The sequence below is a fragment of the Oryctolagus cuniculus genome, chromosome 2 (genome assembly GCF_051225735.1).
Source record: "Oryctolagus cuniculus isolate XC-2025 breed Fujian yellow rabbit chromosome 2, ASM5122573v1, whole genome shotgun sequence".
NCBI classification, from domain to species: Eukaryota; Metazoa; Chordata; class Mammalia; order Lagomorpha; family Leporidae; genus Oryctolagus; species Oryctolagus cuniculus.
Genome location: NC_142868.1, coordinates 58,375,150 through 58,394,691, shown reverse-complemented (window position 1 = coordinate 58,394,691; position 19,542 = coordinate 58,375,150). Strand labels below are relative to the sequence as shown.

General features: G+C 37.4%; 1 protein-coding gene across 3 annotated transcripts in view; it reads right to left on the bottom strand.

The window, feature by feature from the left end:
• Positions 1-19,542, bottom strand: part of WDR17 (WD repeat domain 17) — a 107,508-nt gene that overhangs the window by 10,795 nt on the left and 77,171 nt on the right. For 2 of the 3 annotated variants that reach the window (XM_051832508.3, XM_051832497.3), the window contains 9 exons: positions 14,692-14,824; positions 14,237-14,328; positions 12,400-12,499; positions 11,280-11,419; positions 9,224-9,244; positions 7,135-7,246; positions 2,506-2,647; positions 2,084-2,186; positions 310-411 (listed from right to left, as the gene is read on the bottom strand). In XM_051832508.3, the coding sequence (XP_051688468.2) occupies positions 310-411; positions 2,084-2,186; positions 2,506-2,647; positions 7,135-7,246; positions 9,224-9,244; positions 11,280-11,419; positions 12,400-12,499; positions 14,237-14,328; positions 14,692-14,824 (945 nt within the window). Of the gene's footprint in view, positions 1-309; positions 412-2,083; positions 2,187-2,505; positions 2,648-7,134; positions 7,247-9,223; positions 9,245-11,279; positions 11,516-12,399; positions 12,500-14,236; positions 14,329-14,691; positions 14,825-19,542 lie in introns of those variants that run through there. The other variant, XR_016229932.1, reaches the window with a different exon arrangement.

The window sequence follows — 19,542 nt, the reverse complement described above, 5'->3', positions numbered from 1 at the left end:
AGAGTGTCAGAGTGGAAAGAAGGAAGGACTCTAGGCACTTGATGGAATCAGTGGAGATGTAACAGCCAAGAAATGCTTCGTTCAAGTGTCCTGACATGTAAGACCAATCAATCCTATGTGTTTAAGCAATTAGCATTGCTATTTGCAGCCATACAGTTATTCTGTATTATTCATACAGTTAATTGCTGATTTAATATAAAGCACACAGTGAATAAGTGTAAAGATGCACATAATAATACATTTGGTGGCTTTCATGATCATCTTTGTGAAATGATTTTAACGTCATGGAAGGAGAAAAATTATTTTTACCTTGTATACTCATAAAGTGCTGGAACAATGCTTTGGTACTGTTTTTGGATAGCCAATAATGCACCAATATAGCCACATAAGATGAGCAACTCATTTCTAGCTCTAAAAGAGAAGATATATATATGTATATATTTATATACATATTTTTTAAATTCCACAATTAGAGGCAAAAAACACTACTTTCTCACATAGTTCATATACTGATATCTCTATATTATTATGGCAGCATTTACATGCAAAGATACTTTGAAAGTATTGTGAATTTGAAGATAACTTATTCATCAGCTAATAATTCCTATTCAGACATTTATCCTATATCATAAATTGTAATATATGACAAAAATATTTAAGTTGTACTTAACTCTTGCTTGCTTGTTTTTCTCTATTCCCTGGCTGCTTCTTCATGTGATTTATCTCTAAGTACCTCCTTTGGTGAGATTTAGGAATTCCTGACAGATTGTGGAGACTGTAGGAAAGGGCAAAGGCTATCTCCCGCATTTTCTGCTCGGGGCGTTTGCTTATTTCCCAGGCTGTTGCATCATTTTTCCATGCAGGTATTAAAACAAAGAGGTGAATGCCTCTTTTGCAAGTTATACACGAGTTTTTAATGGCTTCAATTATATAGATAATAATGTCTTTAAATGGTTCTTGAATTCAAGGATGATGCCTATTTTCTACTTCCATGCATTTTTACTTCTTTACCCCAAGTTTAGTATGATGCCTTACTCACAATGGATATTTAATAAATATAACCATTAGTTTCTTGAGGACTTGAAGTTCAAAACCATCTGAAACATTTAACTAGCTTTCTTTGATCCAAGTGTGTATGTGTGTACAGATACACATATATATGAACATACACGTATTACATACCAGTATTTTTTTTAAAGATTTATTTATTTTACTTGAAAGAGTAGAGAAAGAGGAGAGGCAGAGAGAGAGAGAGAGAGAGAGAGGTCTTCCATCCGCTGGTTCACTCCCCAATTGGTCGCAACTGCCAGAGCTGTGAAGCCAGGAGCTTCTTCCGGGTCTCCCACATGGGTGCAGGGGCCCAAGGACTTGGGCCATCTTGTACTGCTTTCCCAGGCCACAGCAGAGAGCTGGACAGGAAGTAGAGCAGCTGGGACTTGAAGCAGGACCCATATGGGATGCCAGCGCTTCAGGCAAGGGTGTTAACCCGCTGCACAGCAGCGCTGGCCCTATCAGTAAGTATTGCCACCATCATTTAATATTTGTTTCAGATTGACCTCTGTATATTTTTAAAGATTTATTTATTTATGTTGAAAATTAGATTTACAGAGAAGGAGAGACAGAGGAAGAGGGAAGGAGAGAGAGAGAGGGGGTGGGAGAGAAAGAGAATCTTTTGAGCCCTGTTTCACTCCCAAGATGGCCACAACAGCCACAGCTTGGCGACGTGGGAGCTGGAAGCCAGGAGCCAGGAGCCTCCTCCAGATATCCCACGTGCATGGCAGGGGCCCAGACATTTGGGCCATCTTTTGCTGCTTTTCCCAGGCCATTAGCTGGGAGCTTGATTGGAAGTGGAGCAGCCGGGGCTCAAATAAGTGCCTATATGGGAAGCCAGCATTGGAGGTGGCAGCTTTACCTGCTATGACACAACACCTGCCCCATCCTCTGTATTTTTTTAAAGAATTTTTCTACATGTGCAGTAGGTATCATTCCAAGATGATTCTATTTCTTCATTTGTACTTCAGAAAAACAAAATCATTTTAAAACACACAGATTTACATTTGTAATTTGGAGAGAAAGTACTCACTCAGTACATGTATGCAAGACTAATTTTTCAGTACGAATATAACTTAAGAGGTCAAGAACAGGGTAAATGGTATCCAAAGTCCAATCTGAACTACTGATGTATTCTGGTAAAATAAAATCAAAGGATACATTCTTTAAAGAATATATTTAAAATTTGTTCATCCAATATATAATTTACATAATAAAATCTTCGCTAATTAGTCTACCTACTGTTTTATTTTCTAGATCACGAGTATTTTTCCTATTCACCCTTTCTCAGGTTCCCATACAATAAAATCAGAAGGGGTATCAAATTTTGTATCAATAATCTCTCCTTTTAAAATTTAGGATCATTAGTGCTTTATTTAAGGCTGAATATCACTATAAATGAGGAGATCAAATAAATAAGTAGATTTTAAATTATATTATCACCCAGAAACTTACCTTTGATGAAATCAATGCCAATAGGAAGGGCTTTCTCAGGTTCTTGACTTAGCAAGTAATACTTGACAGTTTCAAATATATTACCATCTGTGTGGGCTGTCTCAGCTAATTGCATACATTCTTCTACTGTGGGTAGCTTGCACTAGAAAACAATTGATATGAAGACAGTGTCACTAAAATAAAAGTAACTGTAAATATATTTACAATATACTCAGTATAGTTTTCTCACTAAAGTTGGCCACAACAGATGTAAATTATAGAATACATGCATCGGAATTTCCTTACTTTCTAAAAGTGGTGTCATTAGCTATTAAGTCAGTAGTTTTTCAATACATAAATATCTAATGAAAGTGGTGGAATCAAATTATTCTGATTGTAATTTTGGAATTAGCATCCACAAATAAAATAGGGCAAAAAAATTTTGGGATATGTTGTTTTAGGCAAATATCTTGATTGTTGTCAAAAACTACATTAAATGTAGCAAACTAAAAGAAGATACATTATTAAATGTCCTCTACTTTATAATTTAATTTTACTTGGATTTTTGGGAAAATGTAAATTTATTTCAGAGGCCAAAAATGCAGCAGTTGTAAAAGATGTTGCACTTAACATTTTGAAATATTACAAAGTGGAAACTTTTAGTACATGAAATTTTATCAACATAAAACAAAAAGCAACACTCCCCAATTTTCCTTATAGTATTTTTGCTTAAAACTGAGAGTATGGATATCTTTTATATTATATTCTGGTACATTTGTAACTTGTTTCTTTTTAATATTTAATTATTTTTAAGTTTTTATTTGAAAGGCTGAGAGACGAGAGAGAGATATCTTTCATCTACCACTTCACACTTCAAATGCCTGCAACATCCAAGAGGTGAGTCAGGATCCCAGAACTCAACCTGAGTTTCCCAGGTGGGTAGCGGGGACACCTGTCGTTGAGCCATAATCTGCTGCCTCCTGGAGTATGCACTAGCAGAAAAACTGGATTGGAAATGGAGGAGCTGGGACTCGTGATAGGCACTCTGCTATGGGATGAAGGCAGCCAAGCAGTGGCTTAATCACTGTACCAAAGCCTGGCCCCTTACGCATTTATTATAAGTAAAACAAAACATTAAACTGTATGTTAATGTTCCTTAGAAATAAAAATGAATAAAAATGATTTCTTTCTAAGGTACATTAACATACAGTTTAATGTTTTGTTTTACTTATAATGCATTTATTTTAGTTTCTTATTTTTCTGTAAATATTTATTTATTTATTAGAAAGTCAGAATTACAAAGAGACAGAGAGATCTTCCACCTGCTGGTTCTGTCCCCAGATGGCTACAGTAGCTAGCGCTGGGCTTGTCTGGAGCCAGAAGCCAGAAGCTTCATCCGGGTCTCTCAGTGGTGGCAGGGGCCCAAATCTGCTGCTTTTGCCAGGCTGTTAGCAGGGATCTGGATCTGAAGTGAAGCATCCAGCTCCCATATGGGTTGTGGGTGTCACAGGCAGCAGCTCTATCTGCTATGGCACAATGCCAGTCCCTATTTTCTGTTGTTTAACATTAGGTAAATGGAACATTTTAGATCTTCCTATCCCTTTCAAAATATAAATCAGAACACATTGAGGTAGGTTATCTACTGAGCAGATAATGTGCTAAGTGTTTGGCCTAGGGAAATAGAAAAAAGCTTCTTCATTTTGATGTATATCCACAGCATAGAGGGGATAAATAAGGCTGTCATTAAAGTTTCATTCTCAAATAGAATATAAAAAGAAAGCTAAGGTCATTCCTGTAATCCTTGTTCTATTTTAAAATTTTAAAAGCCATATGAGTTAACATCAATGTGAACAGATAATTTTAGTATTATGAAACTGTTCAAAGTTATTAATACCTTTCACATACCAGAGATATAATTATATCTTTAGAATGTATCATGAAAAGACCAGGTGAATATTATTCTTGCCCCCTCATTAAAAACTACATGAACTTATTGGTAAGTCATTTCGCTTTTCTAGGCCCTGATACTAACATCTGCACTTCTGTCCTCACAATATATCTATTAGTGTATATTCAACCACTACACAGTAAGTGCAAAGCACAGTTGAAGAAATTATAATTCCTGCTACCTTCTAAATGCAATTAAATTTAAACATAAAAATAGCTTTTGGTTGCCAAGTTAATAAAAGCAAACCTTGCTTTATATAAAGAATAACTTAATGACTACAAAAATACTGATAATCTCACAACTCATAGGTAACTGGACATTTATCCTCTCACAGATTTTTCCTGGATAATCACACACACACACACACACACACACACACACATTTACATGCATACATCCACCTATACAAGATCAAGTGTATTTACATTACACTTAGTTAGGAACTAGAATCTGTTGAATGAATACAGCCACTCACCAACTGGGGTGGTTCAAGCAAGTGAAACAAAATGTTATTTTGAAAATCAAAGATGAGCAAATGTTCTACTTACATCTTTTTTAAAAAAGAAACTCTAGGTATCTTCTTTTTTTTTTTTTTTTTTTTTTTTTGACAGGCAGAGTGGACAGTGAGAGAGAGAGACAAAGAGAAAGGTCTTCCTTTTGCCGTTGGTTCACCCTCCAATGGCCGCCACAGCCAGTGTGCTGTGGCCAGCGCACCGCGCTGATCCGAAGGCAGGAGCCAGGTGCTTATCCTGGTCTCCCATGGGGTGCAGGGCCCAAGCACTTGGGCCATCCTCCACTGCACTCCCGGGCCATAGCAGAGAGCTGGCCTGGAAGAGGGGCAACCGGGACAGAATCCGGCACCCCGACCGGGACTAGAACCCGGTGTGCTGGCGCCGCAAGGTGGAGGATTAGCCTACTGAGCCGCGGCGCGGCACTAGGTATCTTCTGTTATGTGCTATAAACAAATAATAGGTGCATTCTGAGTTATCTTCAAAATGAAGTCATATGGCATGTGTATTGTTTTGTAATCTGCTATTTTTTTTGGGGGGGTTTCTATTTTTTTATTTTTATTTTTTTAACTTTTATTTAATGAATATAAATTTCCAAAGTACAGCTTATGGATTACAATGGCTCCCCCCCCCCCATAACGTCCCTCCCACCCGCAACCCTCCCCTTTCCCACTCCCTCTCCCCTTCCATTCACATCAAGATTCATTTTCGATTCTCTTTATATACAGAAGATCAGTTTAGCATACATTAAGTAAAGATTTCAACAGTTTGCTCCCACACAGAAACATAAAGTGAAAAATACTGTTTGAGTACTAGTTATAGAATTAAATCTCAATGTACAGCACACTAAGGACAAAGATCCTATATGAGGAGTAAGTGCACAGTGACTCCTGTTGTTAACAAATTGACACTCTTGTTTATGGCATCAGTAATCACCCTAGGCTCTTGTCATGAACTGCCAAGGCTATGGAAGCCCCCTGAGTTCACTGACTCTGATCATATTTAGACAAGGCCATGGTCAAAGTGGAAGTTCTCTCCTCCCTTCAGAGAAAGGTACCTCCTTCTTTCATGGCCCATTCTTTCCACTGGGATCTCATTCGCGGAGATCTTTCATTCATTTAGTTTTTTTTTTTTTTTTTGTTCCCCAGAGTGTTTTGGCTTTCCATGCCTGAAATACTCTCATGGGCTTTTCAGCCAGATCCGCATGCCTTAAGTGCTGTTTAGGACATCTGCCACTCTATGGGTCTGCTGTGTATCTCACTTCCCATGTTGGATCATTCTCTCCCTTTTTGATTCTATCAGGTAGTATTTGTAGACACTATTCTTGTTTATTGTGCTCCCTTTGGCTCTTAGTCCTATCATTATGATCAATTGTGAACAGAAATTGATCACTGGGACTAGTGAGATGGCATTGGTACATGCCACCTTGATGGGATTGAATTGGAATCCCCTGGTATGTTTTTAACTCTACCATTTGAGGTAAGTCAGCTTGAGCATGTCCCGAATTGCACAGTAATCTGCTATTTAGCCATGTTTTAAAGTCATCTACTCACCACAATAAAAATAGAGCCTCATGATGTTTTTCGTGGACTAATAGCATTGAAACACAGAAATGTACTGTAATTTATATAAATAACTTCCCTTTTGTTAGACATTTTGGTTGTCTTTTATATAATATTGGATACAAATACACAGATTCTTATATTCTGAAAAGAATTATTTTTAATACTTATTCACCTTAGAATAATGCTGGTGAATTTTGTTGTATTATATGTGTTCTTTTAAAGATTCTAAGCCTTCTATTTAAGAAATTTATCATATAATAGCTTAATATGCAAAGTGGTACAGTGAAAAAGACCTAAAATTTGGAATTAGATATGTTGAACTTGAAATTTTTACCCCAGCATTAAATGTTTTGAGCGAGTTCTTTATCCTCTCTGAATCTGTAAAAATATAGCAACGGCCCTTGTTTTCTAGGATATCAAAAGAATTATCAAAGATACTAATGCATGTAGAAATTTAAAACAATACCAAGCACATACTAGAAGCTCAACAAATGTTATTCCTTGTTATGATTTTTATTGGATTTAAAAGTATCTCAAAGGGATACTGTGTTTCTCTATATTACAACCTAAAACTAATTAAATACTAGCATTGCATTCCAAACCAGGATATTTAATATCATCAGCATACCTTCTCATGAAGATCATTTATCTCTTCAGTACATCCTGGGTAGAAAGCACAGAGTTTTACTAAATGTAGTTCATTATTGGGAGTCATCAGAAGAAGATCAGCTGCCAAATTCCTGCTCACATAAAAAAGGGAAAACTTATCTGGAGAAAAAGCTACTATTTTAAAATATTTCATGGGCAAGAAACTCATACATATAATTTGTTTTTCTATTTACACAAGTAGTACTAACTTCCTACCTAATTATGAAATTAGTTTTAATTTAAACAATAGATAACAAAGGGTGTGAAAGAGAAACATCTTATAAAATTGCTAAATAATTTTAAAGTTTTAGCTCACATATAATTCTTTGTATAATAGATTTTATTATTACAAATTAATTCCCTAGGCAAGCTAAGTAGTTTGAACTAAGTTCTTTGGAGAAAATTATAAAAGAAACTTTGTGAAGCCTAATTTTATCAACTTTTGTTATACTTATTAACAGTGGAAAATTGGTTTAGCCAGATCATTGAAACTAGTAGAATACTTAACTATTTTAACTTTAGAATTTTAGGTATCCTGCACATTTTTCTAAAGTTTAGGTGAAAAAAATCAAAGAGAGAAGTATAGTTTTCTTACTTATTTTCAACAGATTCAGACAGTGGAATATAAAATTTAAGATTTTTTTTAAAATATAAGAATACGGACTTAGCAGTTTCACATTAAAACATTATATATATACATATATATATATATTTAAAATTATTGGTTGAGGAGTTTTTGGCTGCATGCATCATAACTGAGAAACCACATTATTTTCAATTATTCATGATATTATTTGGTTTTTAATAAGTTGAAATATAGATATTCATTCAGTATGATGTTAGAACAGATGCTATTTCAAGATTTTATAAAATTGTGTGTCAAGGGCTCTGAAAGTAAAATCTTCTTTATTCTTTGTGAAAACTTCAGCAAAATTTCAATTGGTCATTCATTTATGTTAACCAATTGTTTCTGAAAACATAAAAGGTAAAAACAAAAAACGTAAGAGGTGCCCAATCAAATATATGGTGAGCCTAAAGTGGACATAGAGGTAATTTTCAACATCTGGTGTCAAATCAAAAATTTTATTTAAAAAAATACAGACACATCACAAACGGGATAATTAGCACTGAAGTAAGCTTATTTTAAGGCTTTGACAATAAAAACACTTTAATGAGGTTTCATAAAATTTTTCCTATTTTCATAACATTTTACTAATAACTAATATTCAGGATGATGTCAATAGAGAATCACCAAGAGTTCAATGAATCATTATAATATTTTCTCAAGTTATCTAACATTAAATATAATGTCCAACCTGCCATATTTTCTATTATCATTGAACAAGTAAATATTTAAGTATTTTTCCATATTTCAAATTATAATAGTTTATATGTTGTTACTGAAAAGTATGAATGACTTTATCTGTTTTGTGATAGGAAATTTAGTAGGAATTTTAAATAATGTCCATGAGAATACAGATTTATCCTTTTCTTTCAGCATATATAAAATAGCAATGCTAAAATTCTGTTCAAATTTCTATGAACTGCAGACAAACTACAACTGTCTTACTATAGAATTATATTGGCATGTAGTGAAAATTATAACAGAACAGTTAATTTATTCATTCTCTAATTCACCATCATAAGAATTTGATACACCAATAAAGTTAATAAATATATGTATATGTATATAAATATAAAATACATACAAATAAAATTATCTGAACTATTACATTTCACCATAGGGTCAGGTATTTTATTTTGCTTAGTTGAGTTGGCTATGGTACAGTATTGTAGAGATCCATAGTTCATTTGTTGTATAAATATTAAGTATAAAATCTTGAATGATATTGTACATAGTTCATATTACTCTATAGTTAGTCTTTCTGTGGTTTCAGTTATATAATTATCTCTCTATATATGTATACACATGCACATATGGTCTGGCATATTGTAAAACAAACTGAAAATATTTAATGAACATTTTTTACTATAGAGGTAGTATTCAAAATGAATAAAATAGTACATGGATTGTAATAAACATGCTTTCAAATAAAAATAGATAATACCTGTATCCAACAGACGGAAAGCTAAAAAGAAAATACTCAGTATTAATATCATGAAAATACAATGAATACCAAGAAGCAACAAATTTACCCAATAAACATTAAAATTGAATTGTGTTTAGTTTATAGAATTATGAACACTCTCTTTAAATTAATCAAGTTTTTTTAATCTGTAAAATTCTACTATTAGCTGTGAGGATTCTAGATTTCTTTGAGAAATTAACCACTATATTTAAAATTAATATTTTAAATTAAGCACTGTATTTCTCAGAACTTGAGCTTTATCTTAACTTCTACTACACACATCGATGGTCACAGAAATTAAGAATTCTTGCAGAGGAGTGGTTATAGGTAAAGAGAAGTTTGGATTTTATTAAAAGTGATGATACATAGTCCATCAGGTGATATTTAAACTTTTAAAAAAGCTTATTTTATATTTGTTATGTTTTATTTTTACTTTGTTAAAACTAAACCCATTTGATTTAGATGAGATGATGATTTAGCATAGAGTCAGCCACCTTTGTGAATAAATAAGTTGAGTTATATTTCATACTTTGGGATGAGTCTAAGGCAAATCATTTTAACTATGTAACTGGCTACATAGTTCTTAACAGAAGGTCAGTGGTGTTATGAGAAGATGGTAAGGTACAAACACATTTTGGTGGGGTATGGAAGTATTTAGGGAAAAAGGATACAATTCTAAAATCGTCTTAATTCAACAAACTTCTCTGGAAGATAGAACCACATAATTCCTAAAGGTGACTCCAATGTGATTGGATTGTCTGACCTAAGACTGTGGCTCTGAAGATGTGAGCTACAATTGCTTGGATGTGGAATTCCCAGGATCTAATTCTTAGTATACAGCCACAGTTTTGGAAGATGGTCCATTTCACGTCTTCAGCAAAACAATTTTTGATATTGTTTTCTCTTAGAAAAGCAACTTTATTTTATAAAGTTTCAACTAGGACACATGATCTGGAAGGAATACCTGATGATATAAAGAATTTTTAAGATGTGGAATTTGTTGTTCTGATGATCTTAAGAATCACACAGCTGGGGCCGGCGCTGTGGCATAGTGGGTGGGGCCGCCCCTGCAGTGCCGGCATCCCATATGGGTGCCAGTTCGAGCCCTGGCTGCTCCACTTCCAATCCAGCTCTCTGCTGTGGCCTGAGAGAGCAGTGGAGGATGGCCCAAGTCCTTGGGGCTTTGTGCCTGCGTGGGAGACCTGGATGAGGCTCCTGGCTCCTGGCTTTGGATTGGTATAGCTCCGGTCATTGCGGGCAATTGGGGAGCGAACCAGCGGATGGAGGACCTTTCTCTCTCTCTCTCTCTCTCTCTCTCTCTCTCTCTCTCTCTCTCTTCTCTCTCTGCCTCTCCTTCTCTCTCTGTATAACTCTGACTTTCAAATAAATAAATAAATCTTTAAAAAAGTGAATCACATATTTGTTGGTCATGATATTGTAGGTGGTTTGAAACATCAAACTAAGATATAAGATCCTTCAGAATGGGATATGGCGGATTTCATTATATAAACATGGTAGTTTTCATCAGTAATTCCTTCCTGTATTGCCATTTCTTGCCATGATCTTATCAATCTTTTTTTTTTTTTTTTTTTTTTGACAGGCAGAGTGGACAGTGAGAGAGAGAGACAGAGAGAAAGGTCTTCCTTTGCCGTTGGTTCACCCTCCAATGGCCGCCGCGGTTGGCGCGCTGCGGCCAGCGCACCGCGCTGATCCGATGGCAGGAGCCAGGAGCCAGGTGCTTTTCCTGGTCTCCCATGGGGTGCAGGGCCCAAGCACCTGGGCCATCCTCCACTGCACTCCCTGGCCACAGCAGAGAGCTGGCCTGGAAGAGGGGTAACCGGGACAAAATCCGGCGCCCCGACCGGGACTAGAACCCGGTGTGCCGGCGCCGCTAGGCGGAGGATTAGCCTAGTGAGCCGCGGCGCCGGCCGATCTTATCAATCTTATCATTCACGAAAAAGGAGATCCTATAGTCTCCCAACACATATCTTATCAAATGTAGTTTACAATTTTCTTTGAGTTTAGCAATTCTTACCATGTTGAAATCATCATGCATTTTCGTGCCAATAATTCTAGGGCATAGTGTGTTGCTGGTGCTGCAGACTCTCCTAGTACTGTGCCCACACAGACTGCCAACTCCAGTTCATTTCCACGAATCAGGTATGCCATAGCAAGCTTGCTCAATAAGAAAATAATTTCTTCAGTTGCATAGATGCAGGGTAGGATCATCATTCCCCTCCAAGCTCATAAAGTAGATAAAGTAGCATTAACCTATAAATCAATTATTCTTATAAAATATTGATTGTAACATTCCTATAAAGTACTTATGAATGAGTAATTGAAATTTTCACATGGAAAAGTGATAACAGAATACAGGAAATTTCATCAGGTCAGAATATAAGAATTCAGAACTCTTGGTCCTACTTTTGTAATTAAGTAGTAACACAGCAATATCCTCAACACATCCTTTAATGATCCTATCAGAAGAACACAAACATTCTTAAAAGACTCTTCAAGATTATACACCACAGGAACTACATGAAATCTGCTTTCTTTATTTTAATAAAAATTTAAGTAATCAATAAAGAAAGAAAAAGAAAAAATATATTACAATCACCAATTATTCTCTAAAGTAAATCTACCTAAGGATAAATGTAAAATGGAATTTTTAGCTTAATATTTTCCCTATTACATGAATGAGTCAAATGGCAAGTACCTTAAAATAAAATTTGTTAGTAATATATAAAAATATACACAAAAATGAGTGCTTTAATTTGTATTTGTATAACCTAACAAGTATATGTGGATAAGGTAAAACAGTTATTCATATGTCTATTTTTTTGAGACTTCAAGAGCTAAAATGACATACCAAAGTCAGTATGTGAAACAAGACTCAAAGTCAGATCTTTTGAGTCCAAGTTCAGTTAATCTTCCCTTCACCACACTACCACTTTTAATACATAATAAAATATTTAAAGGATGTTGTTATAAATATTAATATTACGATAAAAAAGATTTCACAGTCTGTATATGTGCTTATTAGGGATGCTATTACTCAGGCTTGGAAAAATGCAAAACTAGATTTTATGAAGTTACCATATCTCCCTAAACACTATGGAATCGCTAAAATATATATGCCAATTTGAATGTTGTACCTCAATATCATCTACAGCTAGATGGCAACATGCGGCTAGTACTGCTCGACCATCCTGAAAATACCACTCTGCAAGTTCCTTACTGACTTTGTGCAGGAGTCTAGAAAGAAAAGAACAGATATTCTATATAAACACAAGAATTCCATCACAAAAGTGAACCAATGCCCTTTCTTCATGGTGAATAAAGGATTAAATAGAATTTAATTAGACAACCTTGATTTAGTACAAGGCCTTATTTTTTTAAAGAATTTTATTTATTTATTTGAGAGGTAGAGTTACAGACAGAGAGAGGGAGAGACAGAAAAAAAAATTTTCCTTCCTCTGCTTCACTCCCCAAATGGCCGCCATTGGCCGGAACTGAGAGGATCTGAAGTCAGGAGCCAGGAGCTTCCTCTGGGTCTCCCACACGGGTACAGGGGCCCAAGCACTTGGGCCATCTTTTACTGCTTTCTATCAGAGAGCTGGGCCGGAAAAGGAGAAGCTGGGACACAAACCAGAGCCCATATGGGATGCCTGCATTACAGGCGGAGGCTTAGCCACAACACTGGTCCTTAAAACCCTATTTTTCAGAAAAAATAAATCAGGGAAGCCGTCTTCCCAAATACGTGATCTGAGAAGCTTCCCTTTATGTCTGGCTCCTATAAAGTGTCAGAAGAAAAGCCTGGCTTTCAAAACTTCCTATTTCTCATTGGATAATTATGGCTCAGCTACAGAGGTGATAACCTTAGAAGAAAAATAGGTTGAGCTGAAATTTTTCAAAATTCAGTTGGAATCAAGTTATTACTAATGTAGTGGATATTTACAGTGCCACATTTAGAAATGACAGAGAATAGCAGCAAAGATCCAGGAAGGGATACATATTCCCACCATGTTATTTGTTTAACATTTGTTTAACATAATTGATGAGTGTCCTAGAAGTTTAAATATCCAATTTCTAGGGCATTAAGTGGAACTAACAGTAAGTAGACGGTAGGCTGTCAGATATTTAAAAAGGGTTGGAAGGCTGAAAAATTCTAATGTCTATAGGTTTTTTACAATAAATAAGTTTCTTCTTTAGATGGGAACTAACTGTTATTTCAAACATGGATTCCTGGTTCATGGGCTTATAAACTGCATTACTATGATTTTATATTTACTTGCTTTACAGTGAAACATTAATAAGCAGCACATTTTTTCTTTCACTGCATGCCCTCCCCAACAGATTCGTAAGTTTTTAAGTATTTAGGTAATTTACAAACAACTTCTCTACTGAAATGCATTTTGCTTTTATGGAAAGCTATGTGAAATGTGTGTAGCTGTGTCTACATGCCAACTATTTCCTGATTTGTCTAGGCATGGATGCTGTAATGGAACTAGATCATAATGAGAAATGCAGTGGAGGACACAGATAGCCAAGTTCTCAGGATACAGACAGATGAACTACATGTCTTCAAAAACTCATCAAGGGAAAGCAACCTTAAAAAATATTGAACTGAGGGCCAGTGCCATGGCTCACTTGGTTAATCCTCTGCCTGCGGCACCAGAATCCCATGTGAGCACTGGGTTCTAGTCCTGGTTGCTCCTCTTCCAGTCCAGTTCTCTGCTGTGGCCTGGAAGGGCAGTGGAGGATGGCCCAGGTGCTTGGGCCCCTGCACCCGCATGGGAGACCCCGAGGGGGCACCTGTTTCCTGGCTTCGAAGTGGCGCAGCTCCGGCCATGGCAGCCATTTGGGGAGTGAACCAACGGAGGGAGGACCTTTCTCTCTCTCTCCCTCTCACTACCTGTAACTCTACTTCTCAAATAAATAAATAAAATCTTTAAAAAAATATGGAACAGAAACAAAGAATAAATCACTCACTCATTAAAATCTTCTTTGTAGATATCATCAGTATATGAAGCTCCTTTAGGTGTAGAAATGTGTAAGGTTTGCATGTTTCCCTCACATGCTGCCTAGAATTTAATTAAACCTTTAATTAATCTTTAGATAGTATTGATAATTTCAGAACATTATTTTGAGAAAAATGAGGTTCCAGTAAGTGATTACTAAAAAAAGAAGCTGTCCAAATACATGAAATATAACATTCAGCATGTGAAAAATTCAGAGTTCAAAAATGCTTGTACACTTAAAGATCTAAAATATGTTCAATGTGACTAGAACAAAGATAGTATGACTGAAATATTGAGGCATAGGTCAAGAGAGGTAGACAGATGCCAAGTCATCAATCACATGAAGGTGAATCCATCAACATAATCTTCTCCCTGCTGGAAGTCCACCCACCAACATATGTGGCATGTATAATAATGTAGTTGTACCTGTGCAATTAGCAGAGCTTCTTTAAGTTGGCCTCTTGACATAAAAAAATTAACAAGTTTCCTCACATCACCAACAGCTATGCAGTATGGTATGACATCATCTTTATCTTCCTGTATTAATTGGTCAGCTCTCCTAATAAAATAAGGGTAATTTTTAACAATATTAATTTTGATTGAAACATTAATTTAAATTGGACTGAGATTCTTCCGAAAGGATAGTTAAAATTTTTGGCAGATTTCAAAGAACATTCTAGCAAGTCTATTTTAAAAAATTGTATTCATTTGAAAGGTAGAAAGAGAGAGAGAAAGAAGAAAAAGAGAGATATCTTCTATTCATTGGATCATCCTCCAAATGCCCATAACAGCTAGGTCAGGTCAAAATTAGGAGCCAAGAACTCCATCTGTGTTTCCCATATAGACAACAGGGACTCACTACTTGAGCCATTATGTGTTGCCTTCCCAGAGTGCACATTAGCAGGAGGCTGAATCAGAAGTGGATGTGGAACTTGATCCTAGGCATTCTGATATGTGATGTAGGCAGCCCAAGCAGTGGGTTGACCTGCTGCCCCAAAATATCCCATCCTGTAAATCATTTTTTAAAAGATTTATATTCTGTAGTCCAATACATAGGGGAGACAAATAAAATTTTTGTAAAATAATATATACTATTGGTACTTGTTGGCCCTTAGAGCACTACATATTTCCATATTTTAAATACCCCAAACATGGTAGATCTGAAAATCAGTGTAGTTGGGGGATTCCAAGATCACGGATTAGGGAATAACATACTCTGCTAAACTAGGAATAAATACCAAAAAAAAGTGTAGGAAGTGCACTCTCAGGGGAGAACTAGAGAGAAAACTGCACTGGAAATCCTACAAAAGGAAGAAGAATGCCGTGGAGGGTGTGGACATACAGCAAATGTGAACACAACAAATGACTGCAATTGGCAAAGCCTGAGTGGGTGGCAGCTTAGATATGGGGGTGAGACTGGACTGCAGCAAACCATAGTGATATAGCAAAAGGGTAAGCATGGCATGAATACAGACTGGAGCCCTGGGTGCTAGAGTTGCCAGCGGAGGTAGTGGAGATAGAGGGACATGTTTATCTTACCCCAATTTCCCCAAAACAGCACCTGCTGCCTGGCTGAGAAAGGGCAGGAGACATTTTGGGTTTGGGTAGCAGCTGTGGTAGCTTTTGTGCATGTGCACAGAGACAGGACGCCTTCTTGGAAGTACTAGCAGCAGCGGTGCAGAGAGAGCAACATTTGGTCAGTGGCTCTTGTGTATGCATGTGATCCAAAGATTCTAGTGGAGGGAAAAATCTACAATCCCCACTGATTTTGCACCTTGCAGAGAGATGACAGGGCATCCATGTAGGGCTGTTAGGCATACCCAGCCTCCCAGAATCCAGATGCCTAGGTAAGATGGCTCTGGGAACATCTGCCTCTTTGTTAACTGGACACGATGGCAGGACAGGGCAAAACCTCTGCACCTGGTGACTGAGGAAGGCTTGTGTGCTGAGACTGTGGGGACTTGGTGGTTACATGAGAAGGTGCACGGTGTAGCTGAGTCTCTGGGCAATCACGTTCAGAGCTTGTTGTTGCTCCCTGGTGACACCCACTGCACAGCTCTTAGTATTCACTGAAAGTGAAGACATTCCACTAAGCCACTGAGGAATAGCTCAAAAATAAAAGCCATCAGAAGAAAAAACAATCAACTCCCCAAAATGCCTAAAATAAATGCAAAAACTCAAGAAACAAGAATAAGGAAGATACCATGACCATCACCACCAAAGAAACACAACATCTTCATATTAGAATGTGAAGATGAAGATATTGAGAAAATGCCAGAAATGGAATGCAACAAATGAATCATAGGATTACTGAAAAGCAATCCAAGCAAATTCACGAATGTAAGAAAACAGCACATGACATTAATAAAATTTTTACCATGAAATTGAGATTTTAAAGAGAAATCAAAATGAAATACTAGAAACGAAGGATTCAATAGATCAAATAAAAAATGCAGTGGAATGCCTTAACAGCAGACTTGGTAAGGCAGAAGAAAGAATATCTAAACTAGAACACAAATCTTTGAAAATTTTTCAGTCAGACCAAAAAAATAAAAAAAGAACAAATTAGAAACAGTGTGGGAGGGGCCAGCTCTGTGTGGCATGGCAGGTGAGGTTACCTCTTGCAGTACCAGCATCCCATATGGGTGCTGGTTCAAGTCCTGGCTTTTCTACTTCCAATCCAGCTCTCTGCTGTGGCCTGGGAGTGCAGTGGAGGATGGCCCAAGTCCTTGGGACCCTGCACCCACATGGAAGATTTGGAGGAAGCTCCTGGGTTCTGGCTTCAGATTGGTTCAGCTCTGGACATTGCAGCCATTTGGGGAGTGAGCCAGCAGATGGAAATGACTCCCTCCCTCCCTCTCTCTCTCTCTGACTCTCTCTGCCTTTCAAATAAAATAAATTAAAAAAAAAAACACTGTTGGAGAACTATGGGATACTTTCAAATGACCCAACATATAGGTCTTAGGAGTTTCTGATGGTGTGGAAAGAGAGAATAGACAAGAAAGCCTATTTAGTGAAATAATTATAGAAAACTTTCCCAATATGGAGAAAGAAAGGGATATCCAAATAGGGGAAGCACATAGAACTCCTCACAGACATGACCAGAAAAGATCTTAACCATTACTCATTGTAGTCAAGCTTTCCACAGTAAAACATAAAGAAAATACTCTAAAATGTGCACGAAAGGAACGCCAGATTACTTTCATAGGATATCCAATTAGATTCACAGCTGACTTCTCATAAAAAACCCTATAGGCTAGAAGAGAATGGTGAGAGATAGTCTAAGAGTGGACAGTGAGAGAGAGAGACAGAGAGAAAGGTCTTCCTTTTTGCCGTTGGTTCACCCTCCAATGGCCACAGCCTGTGGCCGGTGCACCGCGCTGATCCGATGGCAGGAGCCAGGTGCTTCTCCTGGTCTCCCATGGGGTGCAGGGCCCAAGCACCTGGGCCATCCTCCACTGCACTCCCGGGCCATAGCAGAGAGCTGGCCTGGAAGAGGGGCAACCGGGACAGAATCTGGCGCCCCAACTGGGACTAGAACCCTGTGTGCCAGCGCCGCTAGGCGGAGGATTAGCCTATTGAGCCGCGGCACCCGCCCTATTCTAAGTCTTAAGAGAAAAAAAAAGTCAGCCAATCCAGTCAAGAGGCAGTCTATGCCCTAACCAATCACAGCCTGTTGCCAGGCAGTATCTGAAGCCATCCAATCACAGCCTGTTGCCAGGCAGGCTCTGTTGCCAGGTGGTTTCCTGAGGGGTTTTTGGGGGTTTCCAAAGCCACTCCCGAGCAACTGATGCTCGCTTGCCAGCAGCCATCTTGGCATGGCCTTCTCATTCCACCACATTTCTTATTCCACCACACCGGGCCACAGCAGAGAGCTGGACTGGAAGAGGAGCAACTGGGACTAGAACCCGGCCCCCATATGGGATGCCGGCACCACAGGCAGAAGATTAACTCCAAGTGAGCTACAGCGCCAGCCCGCCTTTTCCCCTTAATATTCTAATTTTGATTCAGTCTCCTTCTTCCTGCCAAAAAATGCTCTCAGTATGGTCAACAATATCTTCTATGTTGCCCCTATTTTTCTCTTTGGGCTACAGAACCAAGATTAGATATTAGACATTGACATTTAAATCACAAAGGAACTCCAATTTCAATATATCCAACAACAATTAATAATCTTAATCCGCAAGCTTTTGTTATTATTTGTTTTGTATTATCTCAAAATCTCAGTAAATACCACAGCTTCTATTCAGTTTTCAAACAAAAAATCTGGAATTATATTATTCTTATTTTTATTACCAAGTTCAGCTAATTTTAAGTCTTAAATATAATAAATCTGTTTACTTTTCTCCATCTTCCTAATTACCACCTAAGACTTCATCCTGTTATTATATCTTGACTTGGCTACTCCAGCTTCCCTTACATTAGTCTCCTCATATCTGCTATTGACTTTGTCTAATCTGTTCCTGAGATGTCAGGTTGTGCAAACTTCCAAAATGAAAATCTGATCAGGTCATTTTCTGCCTTAAGACCCTTAATGTTTCTTGTTGTTGAACTTAGGGTAAAGGAAAAAAAAAAACAAGCTTAACATGTGTACAAACCTCCAAAACATCTATTTCTTGCCTTGTTTTTCCTTTTTCAGAAAAGATTTATTTATTTGAAAGGCAGAGCATGGAGGAGGGGAAAGGGGAGATGGGAAGAGGAAGAGAAGAAAGAGAGGAAGAAGGAGAAGGGGAGGAGGGGGAGGAGGAAAAAAGGAGGAACAAAAAGGAAAGAGAAGTCTTCATCTACTGATTCATTCACAAAATGCCCCCAGCAGCCAGGTCTGGGCAAGGCCAAAGCTGGAACCAGAAACTCCATCAGGTCTCCCACAATGGTGGCAGGGGCCCAATTACTTGGTCAACTTCTGTTTTCCCAGCACTTAGCAGGAGGTGTGTTCTGATAGAGTAGCCAGAACTCATAGGTATGGAATGCCTGCATTGCAAACAACGTGCTTTGCCAAAATGCTGGCTCCTCCTGACCGTTTAACTATCACTCAAGCTAAATTGCCTCCTCCCAACTCTGGGGTTTATATTTGATAGATTCAACCACTCTAGATAATTGATTGATAGTCTCTCAATCCTGGTTCTGGTTACAAATGCCTAGGGAAGTTGCAAATTATTTCTAATAAATTTATGTCTAAACATCTATAACAAGAAAATTTGGGTCTAATAAGTAAAACCATAACTGACCTTTTCACTCTCACTCACCGCTTCTAAGGCTTACCTATGTCAGCTATGA